The following is a 23,814-nucleotide window of genomic DNA, read 5'->3' on the forward strand; positions in this document are numbered from 1 at the left end:
CCCACAAGTGACCCCATTTTGGAAAGAAGACACCCCAAGGTATTCTGTGAGGGGCATGGCGAGTTCCTAGAATTTTTTATTTTTTGTCACAAGTTAGTGGAAAATGATGATTTTTTATTTTTTTTTTTTTTCATACAAAGTCTCATATTCCACTAACTTGTGACAAAAAATAAAAACTTCCATGAACTCACTATGCCCATCAGCGAATACCTTGGGGTCTCTTCTTTCCAAAATGGGGTCACTTGTGGGGTAGTTATACTGCCCTGGCATTCTAGGGGCCCAAATGTGTGGTAAGGAGTTTGAAATCAAATTCAGTAAAAAATGACGAGTGAAATCCGAAAGGTGCTCTTTGGAATATGGGCCCCTTTGCCCACCTAGGCTGCAAAAAAGTGTCACACATCTGGTATCTCCGTACTCAGGAGAAGGTGGGGAATGTGTTTTGGGGTGTCATTTTATATATACCCATGCTGGGTGAGAGAAATATCTTGGCAAAAGACAACTTTTCCCATTTTTTTATACAAAGTTGTCATTTGACCAAGATATTTATCTCACCCAGCATGGGTATATGTAAAAAGACACCCCAAAACACATTCCTCAACTTCTCCTGAGTACGGGGATACCAGATGTGTGACACTTTTTTGCAGCCTAGGTGGGCAAAGGGGCCCATATTCCAAAGAGCACCTTTCGGATTTCACAGGTCAATTTTTACTGAATTTGATTTCAAACTCCTTACCACACATTTGGGCCCCTAGAATACCAGGGCAGTATAACTACCCCACAAGTGACCCCATTTTGGAAAGAAGAGACCCCAAGGTATTCGCTGATGGGCATAGTGAGTTCATGGAAGTTTTTATTTTTTGTCACAAGTTAGTGGAATATGAGACTTTGTATGAAAAAATAAAAAAAATAAAAAATCATCATTTTCCACTAACTTGTGACAAAAAATAAAAAATTCTAGGAACTCGCCATGCCCCTCACGGAATACCTTGGGGTCTCTTCTTTCCAAAATGGGGTCACTTGTGGGGTAGTTATACTGCCCTGGCATTCTAGGGGCCCGAATGTGTGGTAAGGAGTTTGAAATCAAATTCAGTAAAAAATGACGAGTGAAATCCGAAAGGTGCTCTTTGGAATATGGGCCCCTTTGCCCACCTAGGCTGCAAAAAAGTGTCACACATCTGGTATCTCCGTACTCAGGAGAAGGTGGGGAATGTGTTTTGGGGTGTCATTTTATATATACCCATGCTGGGTGAGAGAAATATCTTGGCAAAAGACAACTTTTCCCATTTTTTTATACAAAGTTGTCATTTGACCAAGATATTTATCTCACCCAGCATGGGTATATGTAAAAAGACACCCCAAAACACATTCCTCAACTTCTCCTGAGTACGGGGATACCAGATGTGTGACACTTTTTTGCAGCCTAGGTGGGCAAAGGGGCCCATATTCCAAAGAGCACCTTTCGGATTTCACAGGTCATTTTTTACTGAATTTGATTTCAAACTCCTTACCACACATTTGGGCCCCTAGAATGCCAGGGCAGTATAACTACCCCACAAGTGACCCCATTTTGGAAAGAAGAGACCCCAAGGTATTCGCTGATGGGCATAGTGAGTTCATAGAACTTTTTATTTTTTGTCACAAGTTAGTGGAATATGAGACTTTGTAAGAAAAAAAAAAAAAAAAAAAAAAATCATCATTTTCCGCTAACTTGTGACAAAAAATAAAAAGTTCTATGAACTCACTATGCCCATCAGCGAATACCTTAGGGTGTGTACTTTCAGAAATGGGGTCATTTGTGGGGTGTTTGTACTGTCTGGGCATTGTAGAACCTCAGGAAACATGACAGGTGCTCAGAAAGTCAGAGCTGCTTCAAAAAGCGGAAATTCACATTTTTGTACCATAGTTTGTAAACGCTATAACTTTTACCCAAACCATTTTTTTTCTACCCAAACATTTTTTTTTTATCAAAGACATGTAGAACTATAAATTTAGAGCAAAATTTCTATATGGATGTCGTTTTTTTTGCAAAATTTTACAACTGAAAGTGAAAAATGTCATTTTTTTGCAAAAAAATCGTTAAATTTCGATTAATAACAAAAAAAGTAAAAATGTCAGCAGCAATGAAATACCACCAAATGAAAGCTCTATTAGTGAGAAGAAAAGGAGGTAAAATTCATTTGGGTGGTAAGTTGCATGACCGAGCAATAAACGGTGAAAGTAGTGTAGGTCAGAAGTGTAAAAAGTGGCCTGGTCTTTCAGGGTGTTTAAGCACTGGGGGCTGAGGTGGTTAAAGTCCCTTACCGCGAGATTTACTCCTTCTGGGTTCAGCTCATACACTTTACTATGGAAGTTATGGCGCATCTCCTGGATCTCTGCGCTGTTTATGGTCTCCATATACTTTGGGGCTGACATCTTGGACCTTTTAAAAGATGGAGGTAAGCTGAAGAGGCCGGTAGGCTGTGATGTTTGTGCCAGTGGTTTACTTGTGGATTTAATATATAGGAGCAGTTGGTTGTGGTCTGACAGGTGTGTGGGGTGAAGCCACCAACATTTTTGGGGTCCATATTTGTGATGGCATAGTCTACCACACTGTTGCCTACATTGGAGTTTAGGGTATATCTACCAAGAGAGTCTCCCTTGGTGTGACCATTGAGAATATGAAGTCCGAGGCTTCGACGTAAGTTCAGAAATGTTCTGCCACTTTTATTTACTGTGCTGTCATAGCTGTTCCTCTCGGTGTGCACTGAGCTGTCACAGTCAGTGTCTGGTCCGAATATATAGACATTTCCGTCAGTTGTCAGGTAGTCTCTCTCCCTCCCTGTTCTTGCATTGAGGTCTCCAAAGATGAGAACATTGCCCTGGGCCTGGAAATGGGCGGCTTCCCTCTGTAGGATCTCAAAGCTGTCTGGATTGAAGTATGGAGACTCTGGTGGAGCTATGTATGCTGCACAGAGGTAGACGTCAGCCCGAGAGGTGAGGATGGAGCGGCCTATCCTTACCCAGATGTGGCTGTCTCCTCTCTTTACTGGTCTGATCTGCTCATGGAGCTCCTCTTTATACCAGACCAATATTCCTCCTGAGCTCCGGCCCAGCTTGACGCTTTTGTTTTTCAGAGCAGGGACAGAGATTTCCCTTTATCCGTTGGGCACCAGAGATTTATTCTCTGTCTTAGTCTATGTTTCTAGGAGGATCTGTATGTCAATGTTTTTTAGTCTTTGGGTAAAGTCTGGATTGTGTGTCTTACATCCGAAGGCTGAAGCGTTCAGGCCCTGAATGTTCCAGCTGCTGACAATAAGAGATGTCATTGTTTGTCCGTATACCTTATAAAGAGCTGCCCTACATAGGACAAGCTGGATTATAGACTGGTGGCCATGTTGTAGCAGTTTAGTCCAGTCAGTGTTCTGCATAGAGTGCTGAGCAGGGTCTTTATCTCCTCAATGTCTCTGCTCTGCATTACTCTATGTGAGGCAGGTGGATTCCTCCATGGTTTGTGCCTCTGATGGCCATATTTTGGGTAAAGGTCACCATTTCCAGTTTGTTGAGGAGGGTATGAGGTTTCAGGTCTATTTGTTGTTGGCTTTTGTTTTGTTCCATAGGCTTTTGTCTTGTGTGGGGTCTGGGCCGGGGGTCTCTGTTGAGCACTATGTCTTTGAATTCTCTGGCTAGAAGGCTAACTCTTTGGTTATTGAGGTGTTTATTGTCATATAGGTGATGATGGTTAATGGAGGTGTGTTGTGCCAGGGTGATGTCTGGCATGGCGCTGATTTTAGCTGCCAGCTTTGTGTTGATGCTCTGGATGATGTGTTCAGGGATGTCCTTTCTTAGGAGCAGAGATGACAGGATGATTTTACAGCTGGGGAACTTCTGCTGTGCCGTCCCTGCTAGCTGACTCAGTTGTCCTGCTATCTGCTGGTGCTGGTCCTGGAGGTTGTTGGTGCCCGTGTGGTTGATAATGTGGTTGGGTTTGGTGAAATATGGATTATCGATGATGGCTGTTGCTTGTTCTATAGTAGAGCAGCGGATATTACTGACTCTTTTTCCTGGGAAAAGTCGCTTTGTGTTCAAGTATTTACCATTGGAGTCTATAATCAGAACAATATCAGGGCACGGTGGCTTACTGCTCATGTCCGTGTCCGGCCTGCTGCTTGGGCTTCTTGTAGGAAGCTGCTGTGTTGGGGTTCTGGTAATGGTCGGCTCTGTTGTTGGGGTCTGTTGTGGTTGTGTTTTGGGGGTTGTCAGTTCTGGCCCCTCTTTTATTACTCTGCTGTTCTTTGCTTTGCTCTCATTTTCTGTTATTTCCATTTGGTAGTTAGTTGATGTATTGGTGTCATGGCTGCTGGCTTTCATTTGGTTCTCACCCCCTTCTTTCCCTGGGTTCCTCTCCTTGATTAGGGGATAAGTCTGGGATTTCAGTATTTCTATCTCTCGTCTCAGTTCTGTGTTTTCTTGCTGCAGTTCTTGTAATTCACCTCTTATTTCCCGCAGGGCTGAGGCCTGTTCACACTTCAGTCTGGTTATCTCTTCAGCTACTTGGTCATTTGCATTTTTGTCACCAGAATTTCTTTGAAGCTTCTCTTTAAAGTATATAAAGTCTCTTTCTAGCTGAGATAAGCAATCTCTGAGGGTCTCCAGGGAGGGGTGTGAGGGAGAAGGACATGGGTGCTGAAGGGGGGTCTCTGGTGGTTTCCTCTGTAGGAGTTAGGGGGTCTCTGGTGGTTGTCTCTGTAGATTTAGGATCATCACTGCTCTTAGTCGGTTCTTTGTTGGTTTGGGCCTGGACTTTAATATGAGGAAGATATCTTCAAACTGGCCGAGGTTGTTCTTGGGGTTCTGGATGACTATGGTGCCATTATTGTACACGTTGACGGTGAGTGTGACGTCATTGTCATTTTGTGGGTCTTTTACCCTGATCTGTCGGCCCTTGTTGATGCCACACCTGGTGATTTTATTCTAATGCCTGCACAGGGCTGTGTGCCAGGCGGTGGGCTGCTCGCTATAGAACAGCACATTCGTTTTTCTCTTTCCTTCTTCCTTTAAAGGGGTTGTCTGGGTTCACAGCTGAACCCGGACATATCCCCATTTTCACCCCGGCAACCCCCCTGACTATAGCATCGGATCAGTTCATGCTCCGATGCTCTCCTTTGCCCTGCGCTAAATCGCACAGGGCAAAGGCATTTTTTGGAGATCCGGTGACGTACAGGGCTCTCCATGGGGATGCCAGGAACCCCGGTGACGTCACCGGCACTGATGGGCGGGATTTAGCGCTGCCCTAGCCAGTAAAACGGTTAGGGCAGCGCTAAAGCCCGCCCATCAGAGCCGGTGACATCACCGAACATACTGCCGGACGGAAGCTTCTGCCCGGCTGTGTGTTATGATGAACAAAAGAGCCCGTGCCCTGCGCGATTTACCACAGGGCAAGGGAGCGCATCGGAGCATGAGATGCTCCGATGCTAGCATCAGGGGGGCTGCCTGGGTGAAAATAAGGGTATGTCCGGGTTCAGCTCTGTACCCGGACAACCCCTTTAAGGTAATATCACTGAAAAGGGTTTCTGGTCTTTCTCAAATTTTTGCATGTTTTATGGCTCTTCTCACTTGATTGCTTCTCTGGCCTTCACAGTATGTGATCTCCTGCTGTCTGAGGCTGCAGTCTCCGGCTCTATCCTATGGTCAGTTACATTCTTGGGGCTTTCTTTTTCTAAATTATCATTTTCTAAATTGTAGTTTTCCATTTTCTGGAAGCTCTCCATATTCTTTACTTCTATGGGGTGTGCTCTAGAAGGACTATTAGACAGGTGATGGAGCCGGTGCTCTTACCTTTAGATGCCTTCAGATACTCAGCTCCCAGTTCCTTGTAGTCTGTGTTATAGGCAGAGTTCTTGTCTGATCAATAAAATCCTGTTTTTATCCTTTTTTGTCCTTATTTTCGGAGATATTTAGTCCTCCTTGTTTCTGTCATCCATGGAGTCAGTATTTTCCAGGTTTTGTCTTACAGGATGGTCATTACAAGGTATAAATTGGTGAAAACTCAGGAGCTCATGTTTAGTGCTGCTTACTCCTGGGACACCTATCTATCGATCGATCTCATATCTATCTATATCATATCTATCTATCTATTACATATCTATATATCTCTGTATCTATCATCTATTTATCTATCTCATATCTATTTGATATATATCTGTCTAATATCTATCTATTACATATCTATCTGTCTCTCTATCTCTCTATGTCTCTGTCTATATCTATCTGTCTAATATCTTTCTCTCTGTATCTGTCTGTCCGTCTGTCCAGAGATGTGTGCTAACATGTGGCTGAGGACTCGGTGCAGTTTCCGCCGCGGTTCTTACACCATTCACCCAAAAGCGCAGAGATATCTGAGTTATATTTACACCAAACTTCATATAGGAAACATATGGCCGCTGCGGATTCTTCCGCACAATCAGTGACTCACCGCGACCAATAAACGCCCCCTCAGATACGTCTGTTCTGTACCTCAGCCAAGTCCCGTGCCGCGTACCTCCGTGGAGAGGCTGCGCATTACACCGCGGAGGTACCGGGCGCCTCATCCCATAACCTGTCTTTTAGGATATTCATTGAAGGTTTTATAACATGAAAGGAGAGCAAATCATTCAGAGGGCGACATAAAGGAAATGTCCGGAAGTAGAAAGTTCCATTGACTCAGCAAATAAACGGATTATCAGATTATTCATGTCCGGAGCATCAGATGTTGTGTAACTCGCCACTGAAAGAGTTTATTCTGGATTAATGTTATTTTTTTATACTTTTTATTTTATTTTAATTTGAGATATCATTAGTGATTGGGAGAGGCTTTCCCCAAAAATACAAATTCTAAGATTCAAAGCGCTTTTCCTTAGGATTGTCCATGAGCATCAGATCAGTGAGGGTCCGATTCTCAGCACCTTCCCCCGTCAGCTGTTTTAAGGCACAGCTCCTTGTGTTTTATACTGAATGGGACTGAGCTGCAGTACCAGACTCTGCCACTACTAAATGTGCGGCGCTGTTCCCGTTAGTGCTGCTCCCCCTATAATCAGCAGATCGGAGGGAGGTGCCAGGATTCATCCTATAACAGTCCCCCTCCCCCCAATATCACGTAGTCAACATCGATGCATCGTCACCTAGATGGTCCCTCGTACCTTCTTTTAACAATATCAATTAATTTAACTTTAAAAAAAAAACAATCACGTATTTGGTCTCCCCATGTTTGTAACACGTCCCACAAAAACAACACTATAAGTTAATCACCTTGATGCAGAAATAAAATGGTTCCGTGCAACCATGGTGCACCTCCCCACTCCCAGTGGACACAGCTGTCAGAATACTCACCGCTTCTTTGCCTGCTCTTTGCCACCAGAGTACTCTGGCCTTTCACTTTCTTCCTTCATTTTCTGCTTCCATACGACATGTACGCCCTCTCCACCTGTCCTGACTCATTACCTGTTTACCGGATTAAATTAACTCTGCCTGCCCTGACTTTGGATCGTCCACTGACTACAATTCTGCCGGTTCCCTTGATGCAACAAATCTGTGTCTCTCAACCCATCTGGGTCAGCTCTTCACTGCACAGAGACTAATCCAAAAGGTGGTTTCCCCACAGCGAAGACCAGATCCCTGTATAAGGATGAAAGGGTGAAGACGAAGGGGGGACACTTAGGTAATGCCCTTAGGATTAGCCCAAAGACAATTGACACGATGGGTCCACACTGTTAAATGTTGCAAAAAAATGAACAATTTGATCCTTAAGGGTACATTCACACGACCATATTATTTTTTTCCGCGTCCGATCCGCATCCGTTCTGCATTTTGCGGAATAGAAGAGGACCCATTTATTCCTATGGGTGAATAAAATGTGCGGACAACATTCAGTATGTTGTCCGCATCCGTGTGTCCGCATTTCTATTCCGCAAAAATATGAAGCATGTCCTACTATTGTCCGTACAGATCGGTCCGCAACACCATTAAAGTCAATAGATCCGCAAACTTCGGATGACATACGGAATGATCGGGGAGAGAAACCATTGGGAAGCTTAAGCTTGATTAAAAGTCAACAAAGACACAGATTTTAAGTTAAGAATTTGATGGTGAACTTTTTCTTTTTTTTAACCTTTTAACGCCTTCCTGATGCAGAAATTTTCTGTTTTTTAAGTTTTTCTTTTTTACTCCCAGCCTGTCACATAGCGGTATGAGGACTTGTTTTTATGGGTCAGTACAATACCACATTCATATAGTTTTTCTTGTGTTTTAGTACTTTTTTTTAAAACAAAAACTTCTTCTGACCCATAACTTTTTTATATATATATGTGTGTATATATATATATATATATATATATATATATATATATATACAGTCCTGATCAAAAGTTTAAGACCACTTGAAAAATGGCAAAAAATCCTATGTAGCATGGCTGGATCTTAACAAGGTTCCAAGTAGAGCTTCAACATGCAACAAGAAGAAATGGGAGTGAGACAAAACATTTTTTGAGCATTCAATTTAATGAAAACAACGAATAAACTGAAACAGGCTGTTTTTCAGCTGATCAAAAGTTTAGGACCACACCTCCAAAAAAAAATAAACCCCCCCAAAACAGAAATCCAACTTCCAAACATGAGCTCAGTAATGAGAAGCTCCGCCGTTATTGTTTCGGCATGCTTGATGCAAGCGTTTCCATGAGGTGAGTGGGAACATTTCTCCAAGAGGTGAAGACGGCCGCACGAAGGCCATCTACTGTCTGGAACTGTTGTCCATTTTTGTAAACTTCCCTTGCCATCCATCCCCAAAGGTTCTCAATTGGATTTAGATCGGGGGAACACGCAGGATGGGCCAAAAGAGTGATGTTATTCTCCTGGAAGAAGTCCCTTGTCCTGCGGGCATTGTGTACTGTAGCGTTGTCCTGTTAAAAAAACCCAGTCGTTACCACACAGACGAGGGCCCTCAGTCATGAGGAATGCTCTCTGCAACATCTGGACATAGCCAGCGGCCGTTTGACGCCCCTGCACTTCCTGAAGCTCCATTGTTCCACTGAAGGAAAAAGCACCCCAGACCATTATGGCGCCCCCTCCACTGTGGCGCGTAGAAAACATCTCAGGTGGGATCCTGCTTGTCATGCCAGTAATGTTGGAAACCATCAGAACCATCAAGGTTAAATTTTCATCAGAGAATAAAACTTTCTTCCACCTTTGAATGTCCCATGTTTGGTTCTCTCTTGCAAAGTCCAAACGAGCAGTTCTGTGGCATTCAAGGAGACGAGGTCTTTGAAGACGTTTTTTGTTTTTGAAGCCCTTCACTCTCAGATGCCATCTGATGGTTATGGGGCTGCAGTCAGCACCATTAAGGGCCTTAATTTGGGTCGAGGATCGTCCAGTGTCTTGACGGACAGCCAATTGGATCCTCCGGCTCAGTGCTGATGAAATTTTTTTGGGTCTTCCACTTGACTTTTTTGTTCCATAACCCTGAGGATCATTTAAGAAATTCCAAATGACTGTCTTACTGCGTCCCACCTCAGCAGCGATGGCGCGCTGTGAGAGACCCTGCTTATGCAGTTCAACAACCCGACTACGTTCAAAAAGGGAGAGTTTTTTTGCCTTTGCCATCACAACGTGTGACTACCTGACAGAAAATGACAATGAATCCACATCTTTGCACAGATTTGGCCTTTTAAAGGCATGTGGTCCTAAAATTTGGATCAGCTGAAAAACAGCCTGTTTTAGTTTAATCGTTGTTTTCATTAAATTGAATGCTCGAAAAATGTTTTGTCTCACTCCCATTTCTTCTTGTTGCATGTTGAAGCTCTACTTGGAACCTTGTTAAGATCCAGCCATGTAAAATATGATTTTTTGCAATTTTTCGAGTGGTCTTAAACTTTTGATCAGGACTGTGTATATATATATATATATATATATATATATATACTGTGCAAGGGCCTTTTTTTTGCAGGTTGATCTGTATGCCTCATTGATACCGTACGGGATAATTACTTTTTTTTTGGGACATTCTTTTTTTCTTTTTAAAAACTTTTGTAACTTTAATTTTTAGCCCCCCTAGGGGACTTGAACATGCAATCAGCTGATTGCTCTTACCATAGACTGCAGTAATTTACTGTTGCAATCTATAGGGGAATCATCTGGGACTTCAGTATGGCAGGCTGTGGGTAGGGGATAGCGTAAAAACTTGGCACAACCCCTTTATTGCTACTATTTTGCATTATGTACAATTTAGTTATTGGGTTGTTTTTTTTTTGCTGGTGGGAAGGGGTAGGGCCAGTAATTCTTCTGTTTGTTTCTTTGGGACACAACATTTGCCTTGCAGTATTAATGACAGTTATCTTTACTCTTTGGGTTATAATGGCCATTTTTATTACTTTAAAATTGAATAATTTACAATGGCCACCAGAAACCTGTCCTAGAATGTGAGCAGGACTGGTTGTCACCACTTGCAGAGCTGCCTGAGGGGATGAAGGGACGTGGCCTCACTACACTAAAAACTGGTAATGGTAATGATATGGTAGATGGTAATGATATGGTAGATGGTAATGATATGGTAGATGGTAATGATATGGTCGATGGTAATGATATGGTCGATGGTAATGATATGGTCGATGGTAATGATATGATTCTGCCTATGATAGACGATCATGGCTGAGCAGCCCAACAGGAATGCTCATCAATATGTAGTATATGCAAGCGTTAGAGCGTAGTGAGGACCCACCACCTTATCCCCCAGGCAGCTCTTCAAGTGGAGGCGACCAGTCCTGCTCACATTCTAGGACAGGTTGCTGGCGGACATTTTAAATCCTTTCCAGAGAACCCCTTTAACACAATAACTCTGATCCCGGCAGTGCATGTATGTTGCTGTGCAGGGAAGAAGTAAATGATCTTTGCCCTTACAATTCATTTAATAATAATTCCTATGGTCATCCAATAATCCAGAATATCTGATAATCCAGCACCTATCATGCCAAGCGTAGCAGCCTAAACATCTTCAAAGGGAAGTAACCTTAAGATAAAACAATGGGTATCGTCATAATATTCCACCGCCTCCTTGTAGTGAGGTGTTAACACCATGTGGCTGATTGAAAGGAAATGACCATAAACTATCTCTCGTCCTATGTCTCCTGTCTAACCTGTCCTTCCTATGTCTTTCCAGGCTCTGCTAGAGACAGCTCTCACCAGAGTGGTGCTCCCCATGCCTATCCTCGTTCTACCTCCCATTATAATGTCTGGACTTGAAAAGTAAGTGCTTCAGCCTATCGCTAAACCATTGCTGTATTCCATCTTTTAAGCTGGCCATGGACACGAAGCTTTGACCACAGAAGTATACCTTGCAAAGATAAAAATGACGCTGCTTTCAGCTGCCGCCTGACACCACCTGACAGTTCCTGGCGGGGGCGACTTGAGTATGTCTTCCACATTCTGGCTGCACTTTTGAAGACCACGTCTTCATGCAGGGTCACACCACCCATTAAATTGGGGAAAAGACCATTTTAGGGAACCTTCTACCCTTCCATCTCTGAACATACCATATAGAAGAGAGGAGGAGCTTGTAGACAACATTTTGCCAGCTTCTCAGTTCTTCTAGATCAACTAGCTCCCTGTTACTTCTGTCTGGTCACAAGGTCCAGAATAAGTCCTAAAGGCAATGGACTCGTTTGGCACGAAGTTTCAGTTTGCAGTCTTCATTTCTTTATTCATTTTCACACCTCCTGATATTCGGGAGACAACATGCTTCTATTTTCAGACTCTTCTCATGTGGACACTCCACACTCTGATCTGCCATTTACATCCCCCTTCTCCACTCCCTGCTGAGAGAGAGCCGTCGGAAACAGGAGCAGAGCTTGACTTACTAGGTAAAGGATTTGCACACGCTCTGCAGAAGCAGAAGAGCCAGGGCGCCAGAAATGAGCCAGTAGAATTATTTTATTAGGAGACTGACTTTCGTGCAGTGTCACCAGATCTTGGAAGGATTCGGGGAAGATTCTGTGTCTAAAGAATTAAGCCGGTTGTACACATCAGACTACTGTTCATTCAGCAGATATCAGCGGGACAAAAAAGATTGGGAGGACCTAGCTGTGGAGGACCTGCCCGGCATTACACTGACAACCCATTGATGTGAATGGACGGTGTGTAATTCTTCATTTATCCAGTGGTGGTGCTGCAGGGGCATCAATGCTAGGTCTCCCCACAGATTACAGCTGATTGCTGGGAGTCCCAGCAGGAGGGCACCGTTGTCTGCTTATTGTCAAGGCATCGTTCTAAACAGTAAAGAATTGTCCAAAGCAGAGAACCCTTTAAGTGCCTTTCTTTCGTATTTCTGTACACGTGGAGTGTCTTACGTCAACATATCTGCATAGTCACTGGGTCAGACTCATGGTTCTCCTTCAGACTAGGGAATAGCTCAGACAGGTTTGATTTTTTTAAAGGGAATTTCCAGTCATAAAAAGTTTTGGCTGCTGGGTTAGTGGGGTCTGACCACTGAATGAGGTAGCGGTTGACCATGCACTCGGTTTCATTGACAAAGATGGCCGAGCGATATGTTTGGTTCCCTCAGTCAGTCCCGCAGACTCGTATGCTCGAGTCAGATAATTGTTATGGGACCTCGGTTCTGCCATGACTTGGATCCACACCGATCTAGCAGCAGTGGATAGGTGATAACCTGCTCTTATTGGTATAAACCTTTAAGGTGGATTGAAACCACTCATGCTTCCTCCTCTCCAGTCCGTCCCTGGACACCCTGTATTTGGGAGTGTCCCTTTAATCATCAGATGACTTATAGGAAGAGTGAAACCATTCAAAGTGTGGAACGCCCTTCCATGAGGTCTGTGTAGACCAGTTGGGGCAGATATCCTGTGGGCTCTTTGATGTGAGAAGCTGTCAGCCTGCAGGACACAGGTCACATAGCCGGAATAGATCCCTCTCTATATTAATCCTGCCCCTTATCTGCCATCTGGATTTATTGCCGGGTATTTTCCATGTCAGAGAGGTAGGTTATCTCCCTGGGATCTTGGAGCAGGATGTGATCTGCCCTCGTTTTCCGATCTACATGTGGCTTATCTCTCCATTAGCACTTGATGATGCTTGAGGTTGTGCGCGGACCGATACATCTGGTGTGCACCACTAATAGAGGCTGTTCACACACAGATAACCAGGGCCTTCAGCAATAATCAGCACATACCGATGAGCAATGCTCTGGTGTCCGCTTACTTCTCATTATGACAAACGTATTGCATCCAAAATCCCTATGCACATGCATGATCAGCCAAGCCAGCATGTTGTTGTTGCAGGAGAGATAGCTATTTTCTCTACACCTTCTGTGGAGCTTTTCTTTCCAGGAGTAGTGAGAATATGAAGTTTTATTCTGCCAGATTCTGCTCTCTCAAGTGCCCTGGAGGCAGAGCTTCACTGTTAATTGCCCTCTGCATTGAGTTGTGTCACAGCCCCTCCCCTCTGCTCTCAGTGACAGCTGTAGTGATTTACTGGTAGGCTGTAACAGCTGTCACTCAGAGCAGAGAGGAGGGGCTATGAAGCATCTCAATGCTGAGAGCGCTTCACAGTGAAGCTCCGCCTCCTGGGCTCTTGCAGGAGCAAAACCTGGCAGAATAAAACTTCATATTCACACTGCTCCTGGTGAGGAAAAACTCCACAAAAGCTATGTTTGTACTGCTGTCCCTCCCCATTTTAAAGCTGTCAACAGTTTAGCTTGGTCAAAACTGCTGACAGACTCCGCTTAACATTCCGACACTAAAATGTTCTGAAAGCAGATGAGTGTGTTCTTCAGTTGTCCACTTGGAGTGTATAGTTAGGTCCATATATATTTGGACAGAGACAACATTTTTCTAATTTTTGTCCTGTACATTACCACAATGGATTTTGAACAAAACAATTCAGATGCAGTTGAAGTTCAGACTTTCGGCTTTAATTCAGTCGGTTGATCAAAACGATTGCATAAAATGTGAGGAGCTAAAGCTTTAAACTCAATCCCTTCATTTCAGGGGCTCAAAAGTAATCGGACAAATTAAATAATTGTAAATAAAATGTTAATTTCTAACACTTAGTTCAAAACCCTTTGTTGGCAATGACTGCCTGAAGTCTTGACCTCATGGACATCACCAGACGCCGTGTTTCCTCCTTCTTAATGCTCGGCCCGGCCTTTACTGCCGTGGTTTTCAGTTGCGGTTTGTTTGTGGCCTTTCTGTCTGAAGTTTAGTCTTTAACAAGTGAAATGCTCTATTGGGTTCAGATCCGGTGACTCGGACATTCAAGAATATTCCACTTCTTTGCTTTAATAAACTCCTGGGTTACTTTGGCTTTATGTTTTGGGTCATTGTCCATCTGTATTATGAAACGCTGACCAATCAGTTTGGCTGGATTTGAGCACACAGTAGGTCTCTGAAAACCTCAGAATTCACCCGGCTACTTCTGTCCTGTGTCACATCATCACTAAACACTAGGGCCCCGGGGCCACTGGCAGCTATGCATGCCCAAGCATCACACTGCCTCCGCCATGTTTCACAGATGATGTGGTATGCTTTGGATCATGAGCTGTACCATGTCTTCGCCATACTTTTTTCTTTCCCTCATTCTGGTAGAGGTTGATCTTTGTTTCATCTGTCCAAAGAATGTTCTTCCAGAAGTGTGCTGGTTTTTTAAGATGTTTTTTTTAGCAAAGTCCAATCTATCCTTCTTATTCTTGAGGCTGATGAGTGGCTTGCACCATGTAGTGAACCCTCTGTATTACTTTCATGCAGTCTTCTCTTTATGGTAGATTTGGATATTAATACATCTATATATCCTGGAGAACGTTGTTCACTTGGTTGGCTGTTGTGAAGGGGCTTCTCTTCACCATCGTAATTATTCTGCCATCCATCACTGTTGTCTTCCGTGGGCGTCCAGGTCTTTTTGCATTGTTGAGGTCACCAGTGCTTTCTTTCTTTCTTAGGATGTACCAAACTGTAGATTTTGCCGCTCCTAATGGTGTAGCAATTTCTCGGTTGGGTTTTTCTGTTTTCACAGATGAAGGATGGCTTGTTTCACCTGCATGGAGAGCTCCTTTGACCGCATGTTTACTTCTCAGCAAAATCTTCAAAATACAAGCTCCACACCTAAAATCAACTCCAGGCCTTTTATGTGCTTAATTGAGAATGAAATAATGAAGGAATTGCCCACGAAACAGCCTTTGAGTCAATTGTCCAATTAATTTTGGTCCCTTTCAAAAACAGGGTGCCACATGTAAAGGAGCTGAAACTCCTAAACCCTTCATCCAATTTTAATGTGGATACCCTCAAATGAAAGCTAAACATCTGGACTTTATGTCCAGGTCCATTATATAACTTTAACTTGAATATGTTTTAGTAAACAGGTAAAAAAAACTAAATTTGTGTGTGTCCAAATATATATGTACCTAATAGCATATCCTTCAGTTTAAAGGGATATTCCGGCGTTCATATGGGAAACTTGAGCATGCTCGACTAGCAAGCTGAACTAGAGGTCATAAATCGAGGCCGCAGGTTATAGACATCAAATTATGGCCAGTAAGTGGGGAGAGATTATGTGGGAAAAGGTAAAGGCTATATATTGAAGATTATATACTCAAAACCGCCATTCATACAAGCGCACAAAAGACAAAATGTGATAAATGAGAACTAAGGGCGTTATTACATTGCTTAATTTTCCTACAGGATGAGCACCGAACAATGATAAACACAAATGGCGCTTGATTTTCCTGCACGTCGAGCATTTGCTCATTTGTCAGCTCATTGGCGACATGATTATACGGACCATTTATCAGGAACGAGAAGCCTATGAACGCTTGTTTTGGATAATTGGCTCAAAAATCAGGCGGTGTGATAGAGGCTTAACTGAGGAACAGGCGGGTACAGAGGGAGAGAGGCCCATGTCCGTGAGTCTACAAAGGAAGGAGACAGTAGATTAGTGTAGAAGCTGCTCAGACAGCAGGGTGATTGTACATTCTAGTCTCTCCTGCAGAGGTAGGTGGATTTTCAGGTTGGGAGAGCAGTTGGGGAAGCGAGTTTCAGAGTTTGGGTAAAACACAGGAGAAATCTTCGAGGTGACTGTGTGAGGAGCAGAAAAAAGAAGAGCAAACAACATATGTTGGGAGGTATGTGATTAGATCAGAGCTGTATGGAGAGGACAGGCTGTTGACTGGAGACTACATGTGAGGAGGTATCAGGAGATTAGGTCAAAGATGTATGGAGAGGACAGCTTGTGGACGAGACTACATGTGGGGAGGTATCAGGAGATTAGGTCAGAGATTTTTGGAGGGGACAGGCTGTAGATTGGGGATTACTTGTCGGGAGGTATCAGGAGATTAGGTCAGAGATGTAAAAGGGGACAGGTTGTGGACTGGAGGTTACATGTGGAGAGGTATCAGGGGATTAGGCCAGAGATGTATGGAGGGGACAGGCTGTTGACTGGAGATTACATGTGGGGAGGTATCAGGAGATTAGGTCAGAGATGTATGGAGAGGACAGCTTGTGGACGAGACTACATGTGGGGAGGTATCAGGAGATGAGGTCAGAGATGTAGGGAGGGGACAGGTTTGGACTGGAGATTACATGTGAGGAAGTATCAGGAGATGAGGTCAGAGATGTATGGAGGGCACAGGTTGTGGAATAGATATTATATGGGGGAGGTATCAGGAGATTAGGTCAGAGATGTAAAAGGGGACAGGTTGTGGACTGGAGGTTACATGTGGAGAGGTATCAGGAGATTAGGCCAGAGATGTATGGAGGGGACAGGCTGTAGATTGGGGATTACTTGTCAGGAGGTATCAGGAGATTAGATCAGAGATGTATGGAGAGGAAAGGTTGTGGCCTGGAGATTACATGTGGTGAGGTATCAGGAGATTAGGCCAGAGATGTATGGAGAAGACAGGCTGTGGACTGGAGATTACAATGTGAGGAGGTATCAGGAGATGAGTTCATAGATGCATGGAGATGACAAGTTTTGGACTGGAGATTACATGTGGGAGGCTTTAGGAGATTAGGTCAGAGATGTAGGAGCGGACAGGCTGTGGACTGGAGATTACATGTGAGAGGTATCAGGAGATTTGGTCAGAGATGTAGGAGGGGACAGGTTGTGGACTGGAGATTACATGTGAAGAGGTATCAGGAGATTAGGTCAGAGATGTAGGAGGGGACAGGTTGTGGACTGGAGATTACATGTGGGAGGTATCAGGAGATTAGGTCAGAGATGTAGGAGGGGACAGGTTGTGGACTGGAGATTACATGTGGGAGGTATCAGGAGATTAGGTCAGATATGTATAGAGAAGACAGGCTGTGGACTGGGGATTACATGTGGAGAGGTATCAGGAGATTAGGTCAGAGATGTATGGAAAGGACAGGTTTTAGACTGGGGATTACATGTGGAGAGGTATCAGGAGATTAGGTCAGAGATGTAGGAGGGGACAGGTTGTGGACTGGAGATTACATGTTGGGAGGTATCAAGAGATTAGGTCAGAGATGTATAGAGAAGACAGGCTGTGGACTGGGGATTACATGTGGTTAGATATCAGGAGTTTATGTATGGGGAGATTAGATCAAAGATGTATGTAGAGGACAGGTTGTGGATGGTCTTGTAGGTTGTTGTTAATATTTTAATCTGAGTTTTCTAGGTAATGGTGAAGTGATTGGGAAAGGTGAGGGAAGAACAAGAGGAGGAATGATTTGAGGGACGCAATGATGTTAGATGGGAGGCCACAGAGGATGATGTTGCAGTAGTGTAGGAGGGAGATGCTGAGGAGATGTGCTAGAATTTTTGTGGATCTGAGGCAAGAGAATATGAGAAATGTTTATGAGGTGGAGGCCTCAGGAGGTTGTAAGTAAATATGATCCACTGTTGCAGTGCTTGTTTAATCCTGTAGAGGGCACAGTTGCAATGCCCAGTGATGCAGAGGCTTAGTCTCTGACTATATGTTCCCCATACAGCAGTAGAAGAGGTACATAAACATAGTTCTGGTATAAATTTAATTATGATCCCACTTGACAGTATTATACATTTCATTATTAAAATAAATCTGAGCCGCAGTAAATATTTTACTGTTATGTCTGCTCTGATTTAGAGAGATTCTCTCAAATCATATCCAGACCGTCTTTCAAAATTCTGACGGTTCCTAGTTAAATTCTGTCCCGGCCTATATAAGGCAGCACGGGGCACCAACAGAAGGAAACTGGGGAACCCATGGCAATTCAGGTACATAACCCTACACTTATTAAGCCAAGGGTAAGAGAGGAGGCTTCTATGGCTCTGCACCTAAATCCTCTGTCACAGTACGCCCCTATCTGGGAGGGATTAATTGCATTGTTCATCATATGTCGCCTGGTAATTTTTTCCAAGGCCATTTTTTGTTTGAACTGAGGATGAAAGGTTGACCCAATTGCTTAATTCTTATTTCATTGTAGGGGAACATACAAGGGAAGGGGTTCTTGATGCAAAGTAAAACCGGAGGTGCTGCCCATAGCAGCCATTCTGGTCACCGCTTTTATTTAGCAACCTTTGAGCAGCATTGAATATTGACGAATCACCATAATCTTTTCTAGTTACGCTGGAGGTTTCCATCTTGTGGTGTAGCCAGGGCCTGCTCCAGGTGCCGCTCATCAAGGCATCTCCTCTCTTACACTGTGATCCCCCTCCGTATGGAGGTAGCATCACCTCTTGCATTACACCCGGGGAGCCCTGCCACATTATGCAGAGCACACAGCTGTAATCAGCAAGGTGCCTAGCAGCAGGTGTGGTGACGTCTGCTAACAGATGTGAGGCACACACAGGGTTACAGAGCGCTCCGCTGCCTGGTCATTGTGTACCTGAGACAGACGTGTCATAACTGTCAGACACAACCGGTGAAGTCACTGGCTGGATTCCACGTGCCGTGCATGTTGAGCACACATCAGCTCTTTATGTATTCTCCTTAGTAAGAGATTTCCTTTTGAGGAGATTATCTCTCCAGCTACATGGACAATATACACAAGCGGACTACATGGGATGTCTGTAGACCATGGAAAATAGATTACATCCAATCAATCTGATGCTTTACCGTTGTAAACCTAGGATTTAGTTAGTGAAATCTCAGAGGAAAGTTAGAGAGAGCTCCATGGCCTCTTCATTCTAGAGATCAGCAGGGATGACATCTAGTAACATGTCAGAAGATAAAATTCAAGTAAAAATTCAAAATTGTCCAAAAAATATTGGACATTCGTGTTTGCCAATTTTAGTCTTCCTCTGGGTAAGAATGCTCTTCACCCAAAGCTGGTCGATCTTCATATCTATTTAGGTTTGGAGAATGAATGAGAAGTGACAACCTTGACACCTTATTTTGCACCACACAATCCCTTGGTTGACTGTTTGCATCTCTCAGAAGCGCCTAAAACGCAATAGTAGAACATAAAAGGGGTGCAGGTAATGTGTCAAGCCCCAGCTAATGGAGATCCCAACTCATCTTACTCACTGGGATGTTTTATTGCCCAGGTATTATTAGATGGAATTTGTATTCAAATATATTGTATGTAGTCCCTTCAACCATAGCCATACTTCATTTTGGAACAGGTTATGCATCTACAATAGCATAATTCATATGTTCTGCTCTAGAACAGTCTACAATATACACATCTGGAGAAAATAAAGCAAAGGCTAGAAGACTACTTGTGTTAATTCACATGATGCTTAACATCATGTCTTTATCTTCTCGTTAGGCAAATCACCTGTACTGAAGGATACATTCTGCTTTTCTACATGAGTTCTGGATTATACTCAAGTCAAAGCGACATTTGGTGGCTAGCACATGAAAAATGCGTTGAATCACACACCTCCCTATGCAATGTAGTGATGCTTTTCACGTCCGACAGGTCATATGTATTCTACTGGAGAATGCTTTAAGGATGTTGGAAAAGTGACATATGTCTGTTTCGTCCGGAAATCATCCGTCAGGGGGAAATATGAGGCAGGACGTCATTGCCGTAACATGATATATACAGTAAACTGTGCCGGGAGGTGTAAATCAGACCGATGTTCAACAATCAGCTCCGTCAAATACTGATTTGTATTGACTGGGAGTTTAAGTCAGCTGCATAGAGTACACAGAAATTACTCATGTGGCCACATGTGGTCCTGAAGAGGGCAGGAATGCAATTGTGATGGAAATGAAATAAAGAGAGTACAGAGCTGACAGGGAATTAATGTGGAACAATGTTATAAAGTAGTGAAAAGAAGCAGCGCCAGAAGGAAATGGAGAGCATGGCCAAGAAGGGAAAAATACCCAATCTAGTGGAATGAGATGGGTATGGCCAGAAAGGGAAGAAGACAAAATTAGTGGGGAAACAAGAAGAACAAACACAGGACCTAGTGAGGAAGACTGGCCAGAAGTGAATTAAGATGTCTGGGAGAGAATGAAGAAGACCATGGCCAGGAGGAAAAAAACATGGGCAATAAGAGATGAAGAAGAACATAACTAAGAGGGAATAAAGAAGATCGTGGCCAGGAAGGAATGAAGTAGAACATGAACAGGAGAGAATAAAGAAGTGTAAGAGGGAAAGACAAACAGCATGGCCAAGACAAAATGAAGAAGAGCATAGAGGAGATAGGAGATAAAGAAGACCTAACCTGATGGTATTCAAGAAGAGCATGACTAGGAGGGAAAGAAGAACATAACCAGGAAAAATGAAGACCTAATCTTGTGTGAATGAAAAAGAACATACACAGAAGGTAATTTAAGAAGACCATAACCAGGAGGGAATGAAGAAGTCCATGACCAGTAAGAAATGAAGAAAGTCATGACCAGGATAGAATTAAGAAGACCATGACCAGGAGAGAATTAAGAAGACAATAGCCCTGAGGGAATGAAGAAGGCCATGACCAGTAAGAATTAAAGAAAGCTATGACCAGGAGAGGATTAATAAAACCATCACAAAGAAGAGCATGTCCAGGAAGAAATGAAGAAGAGCAGGAGGAAAAGAAGAAGAGCATAACCAGAAGGGAATAAAGAAGTGAATGACTGGAAGACCTAATCTGGTGGTAATAAAGAAGAGCTTGAACAGGAAAAAAAATGAAATGAAGACCTAAGTTTTAGTGAAAAAGAATAAAGAAGACTTAACCAGGAGGGAATGAAGGAGACCATGACTAGGGTGTATTGAAAAAGATTAAAACCAATCGTTAATAATTAAGATCTTGGATTCGTTGGGAATGAAAAAAGGCAAATACAGGAGGGAATAGTGGTGTAACCCTTATGATCAGCAATACCCATTGTAATTATTGACACTTTTAGACAATTACCGAACTCCAATCTGTATCTATAAGATTCTCTAATGCAGCTACATTAGTGTGCTGAATTGTGTCCACAAGATGTCCATCTATATCTTGTCCCTCAACCTCCCTCACTCACAGGCAATCAACAATGACGAGAGAGATCACCTTAAATAATAGTGCAACCTAATGAATGATCTCGGTTTGGCTGCTGATTAACTGAGGAGGATCATCAAAGGGAGGAAAACTCTGCTTTGTGTGCAAGTTTGCTTGCAGTCCATCCCCCCATCTGCGAGAACGACGTTTTGGGGCAATTATGAAGAAGGTTTACACCGGATGGGCAACGTATTCAAAGAAACCAGGGTGAGACAAGACAAAAAGCTCATTTTGTCTGTTTTGTGAACCATATGTCTGTAAAAAATAAATTTAGTTGGAGAACCACATGCAGTGATGACTGCTGACTATGGCTCTGCTCCCTGAACTTGGATGAACTCTTGTAATAAACTCATGGGCAATTTTTAGATTTCGAGTGGGTTATTGTTCGGTTCACTTGCTTCCACACACGCAGCCATGTAGCCCAGTGAGAGGTCTGTCATCATGAACGACCATCTTTGCACCTCTTAGAAATAAACTTGTTAATATAAGCTGCCGATCATGCGAGCGTTGACCTAATATTCCACATCGCTGACAGTGAACATGGCTTCATCTTCTGGCTGAAATGAGCCATTGAGTGTCTGGTCTTCTTCCGTTGTGTAGATGGAATACCACTGACCATCTCTAATTATAAACCATTTTCTGCTGAACTGTCAGATCTCTAAATCAGATGTCCAATTAAGAAATTGCACCTTCTTTGTTTAATTGGAGGGGAGGTGGAGGATCACCCCTTCCCTCTTTCTCAATGAAGTCATATCTTTGCTTAATTAGGATGTTCCATCTATTGTAATGTGGACCGGACTTCTTCGTTACCACTCGGCAGGATGTCTCACGTTATCCACTGTTAATTTTAAATTGGTTCTCTCTTTTTCTCGCCTGTTTTGTTGGGCTTAGGTGATTGTGGGAAGACCAACGGGGCATTAATTACAGCTGAATGACAGAGCTGGGGTGGAGGAGGCCGCGCTGAGCACTGGGGACAGTTTACAGGAACATTACTAAGCGATCAGTCGGGGATGATCACTGTTGTCATAGGTTAGCTGCTGTCTAAGATTGCATCTTCATAGCCACGTTGTAAAGATGCCTGAAACGTGCATGGTGGTTGAAAAGAGGCTTTTACTTGTCCACAAGGGGGTATTATCCAAGCTCCGTGCTGAAAAGACCTAGGCATTCCATATGTCGTGGAGCGGTGCCTTCACAGGACACCATTTTACTAGTCTTCCTTAAGGTGCATTCTCACGACCGTACGTATTTTGTGGTCCGCAAAACGTGGATCTGACAAAAAATACGTATGACATCCGTTTGACATCTGTGTTGCATCCGTTTTAGTTTTTTGCAGTTCTATTGTAACAATGCCTATCCCTGTTCACAAAACAGACAAGATTAGGACATGTTCTGTCTTTTTGTGGAGCTACGGAACGGACAGCACACGGTGTGCTGTCCACCTTTTTTGCAGATCCATTTAAATGAATGGGTCTGCATCATATTGACAAAAAATGCTGATCGGATGCGGACCAAAAATACGGTTGTGTGACTGCACCCTTAGAAGTAGTCCTTCTAGGGGGAAAACTTCTGGAGTTCCGTTTCCAGTGAAACATGTCACAATATTTTTGGATTGGATTCCATATGGATCGAAGAGAAAAAGACCTCCGTAAGAAAATGGTGGCACCCAGATCTACTGGGCCCATAGATCATTAAACGACCCTGTATGATTTGTGTGGGGCCTTCATGTGACCCTGTGTGTGATCTGGAGATGTAGCCACAGGGGCTGAACAGGTAGCAATCCTAAGGCCCATCACTATTATATATACATGGTAGGTGGCGGACCTGTTACAGAATCAGTCCTCTGCCTCTATTGGTCACTGTGGTCATATGACTGATCATGTGATCCCTCCACACAGAGGCAGCACAGTCCTGGCCATGACAGCTGTCACTATAGCAGGACTAATAAACCGGGGCAGTGGAAATTCAGATCCTAAAAAAATTAAAAACAATAAGTAAACCGGTGCTGCTTTCCCGTCTTTTGGGGAAAGAGGGTGAGAATTGAAAACAAAAACAAAACAAAAACTAGCAAACACCCCCCCCCCCCCAAGTTGTTATTGCAGTGCGGGCACCAACCCATTAACCTAAACAGTACATATAATGGCGGAAGTCACATCAGTAGTCCAATAAATAAAATAAAAAGATTAAGGTTAAAAATTATATAAGTACCGTAATTATAACATGCTAGTTTTTTTTCTGTTAAATATTACTTGAAAAATGTAAAAAAAAAAATGAAAAAATATTTGATATTAAAAAATATTTATATGGTAAAATTAATTTTTTAATAAAATTTTAAATAATGTTAAAATATTATGAACTATGTAGACATTTATAAAAAAAAAAATATATATATATATA

The 23,814-nt window shown here is 43.1% G+C and overlaps 1 protein-coding gene across 1 annotated transcript in view; it reads left to right on the plus strand.

Moving 5' to 3' along the window:
• SFXN5 (sideroflexin 5) overlaps positions 1-23,814 on the plus strand; it is a 216,363-nt gene that overhangs the window by 123,301 nt on the left and 69,248 nt on the right. Inside the window, exon 12 of the mRNA XM_040419345.1 lies at positions 11,162-11,247. Coding sequence (XP_040275279.1) covers positions 11,162-11,247 — 86 coding nt within the window. The remainder of the gene's footprint in view (positions 1-11,161; positions 11,248-23,814) is intronic.

This window comes from Bufo bufo, chromosome 2, assembly GCF_905171765.1.
Source record: "Bufo bufo chromosome 2, aBufBuf1.1, whole genome shotgun sequence".
NCBI lineage: Eukaryota > Metazoa > Chordata > Amphibia > Anura > Bufonidae > Bufo > Bufo bufo.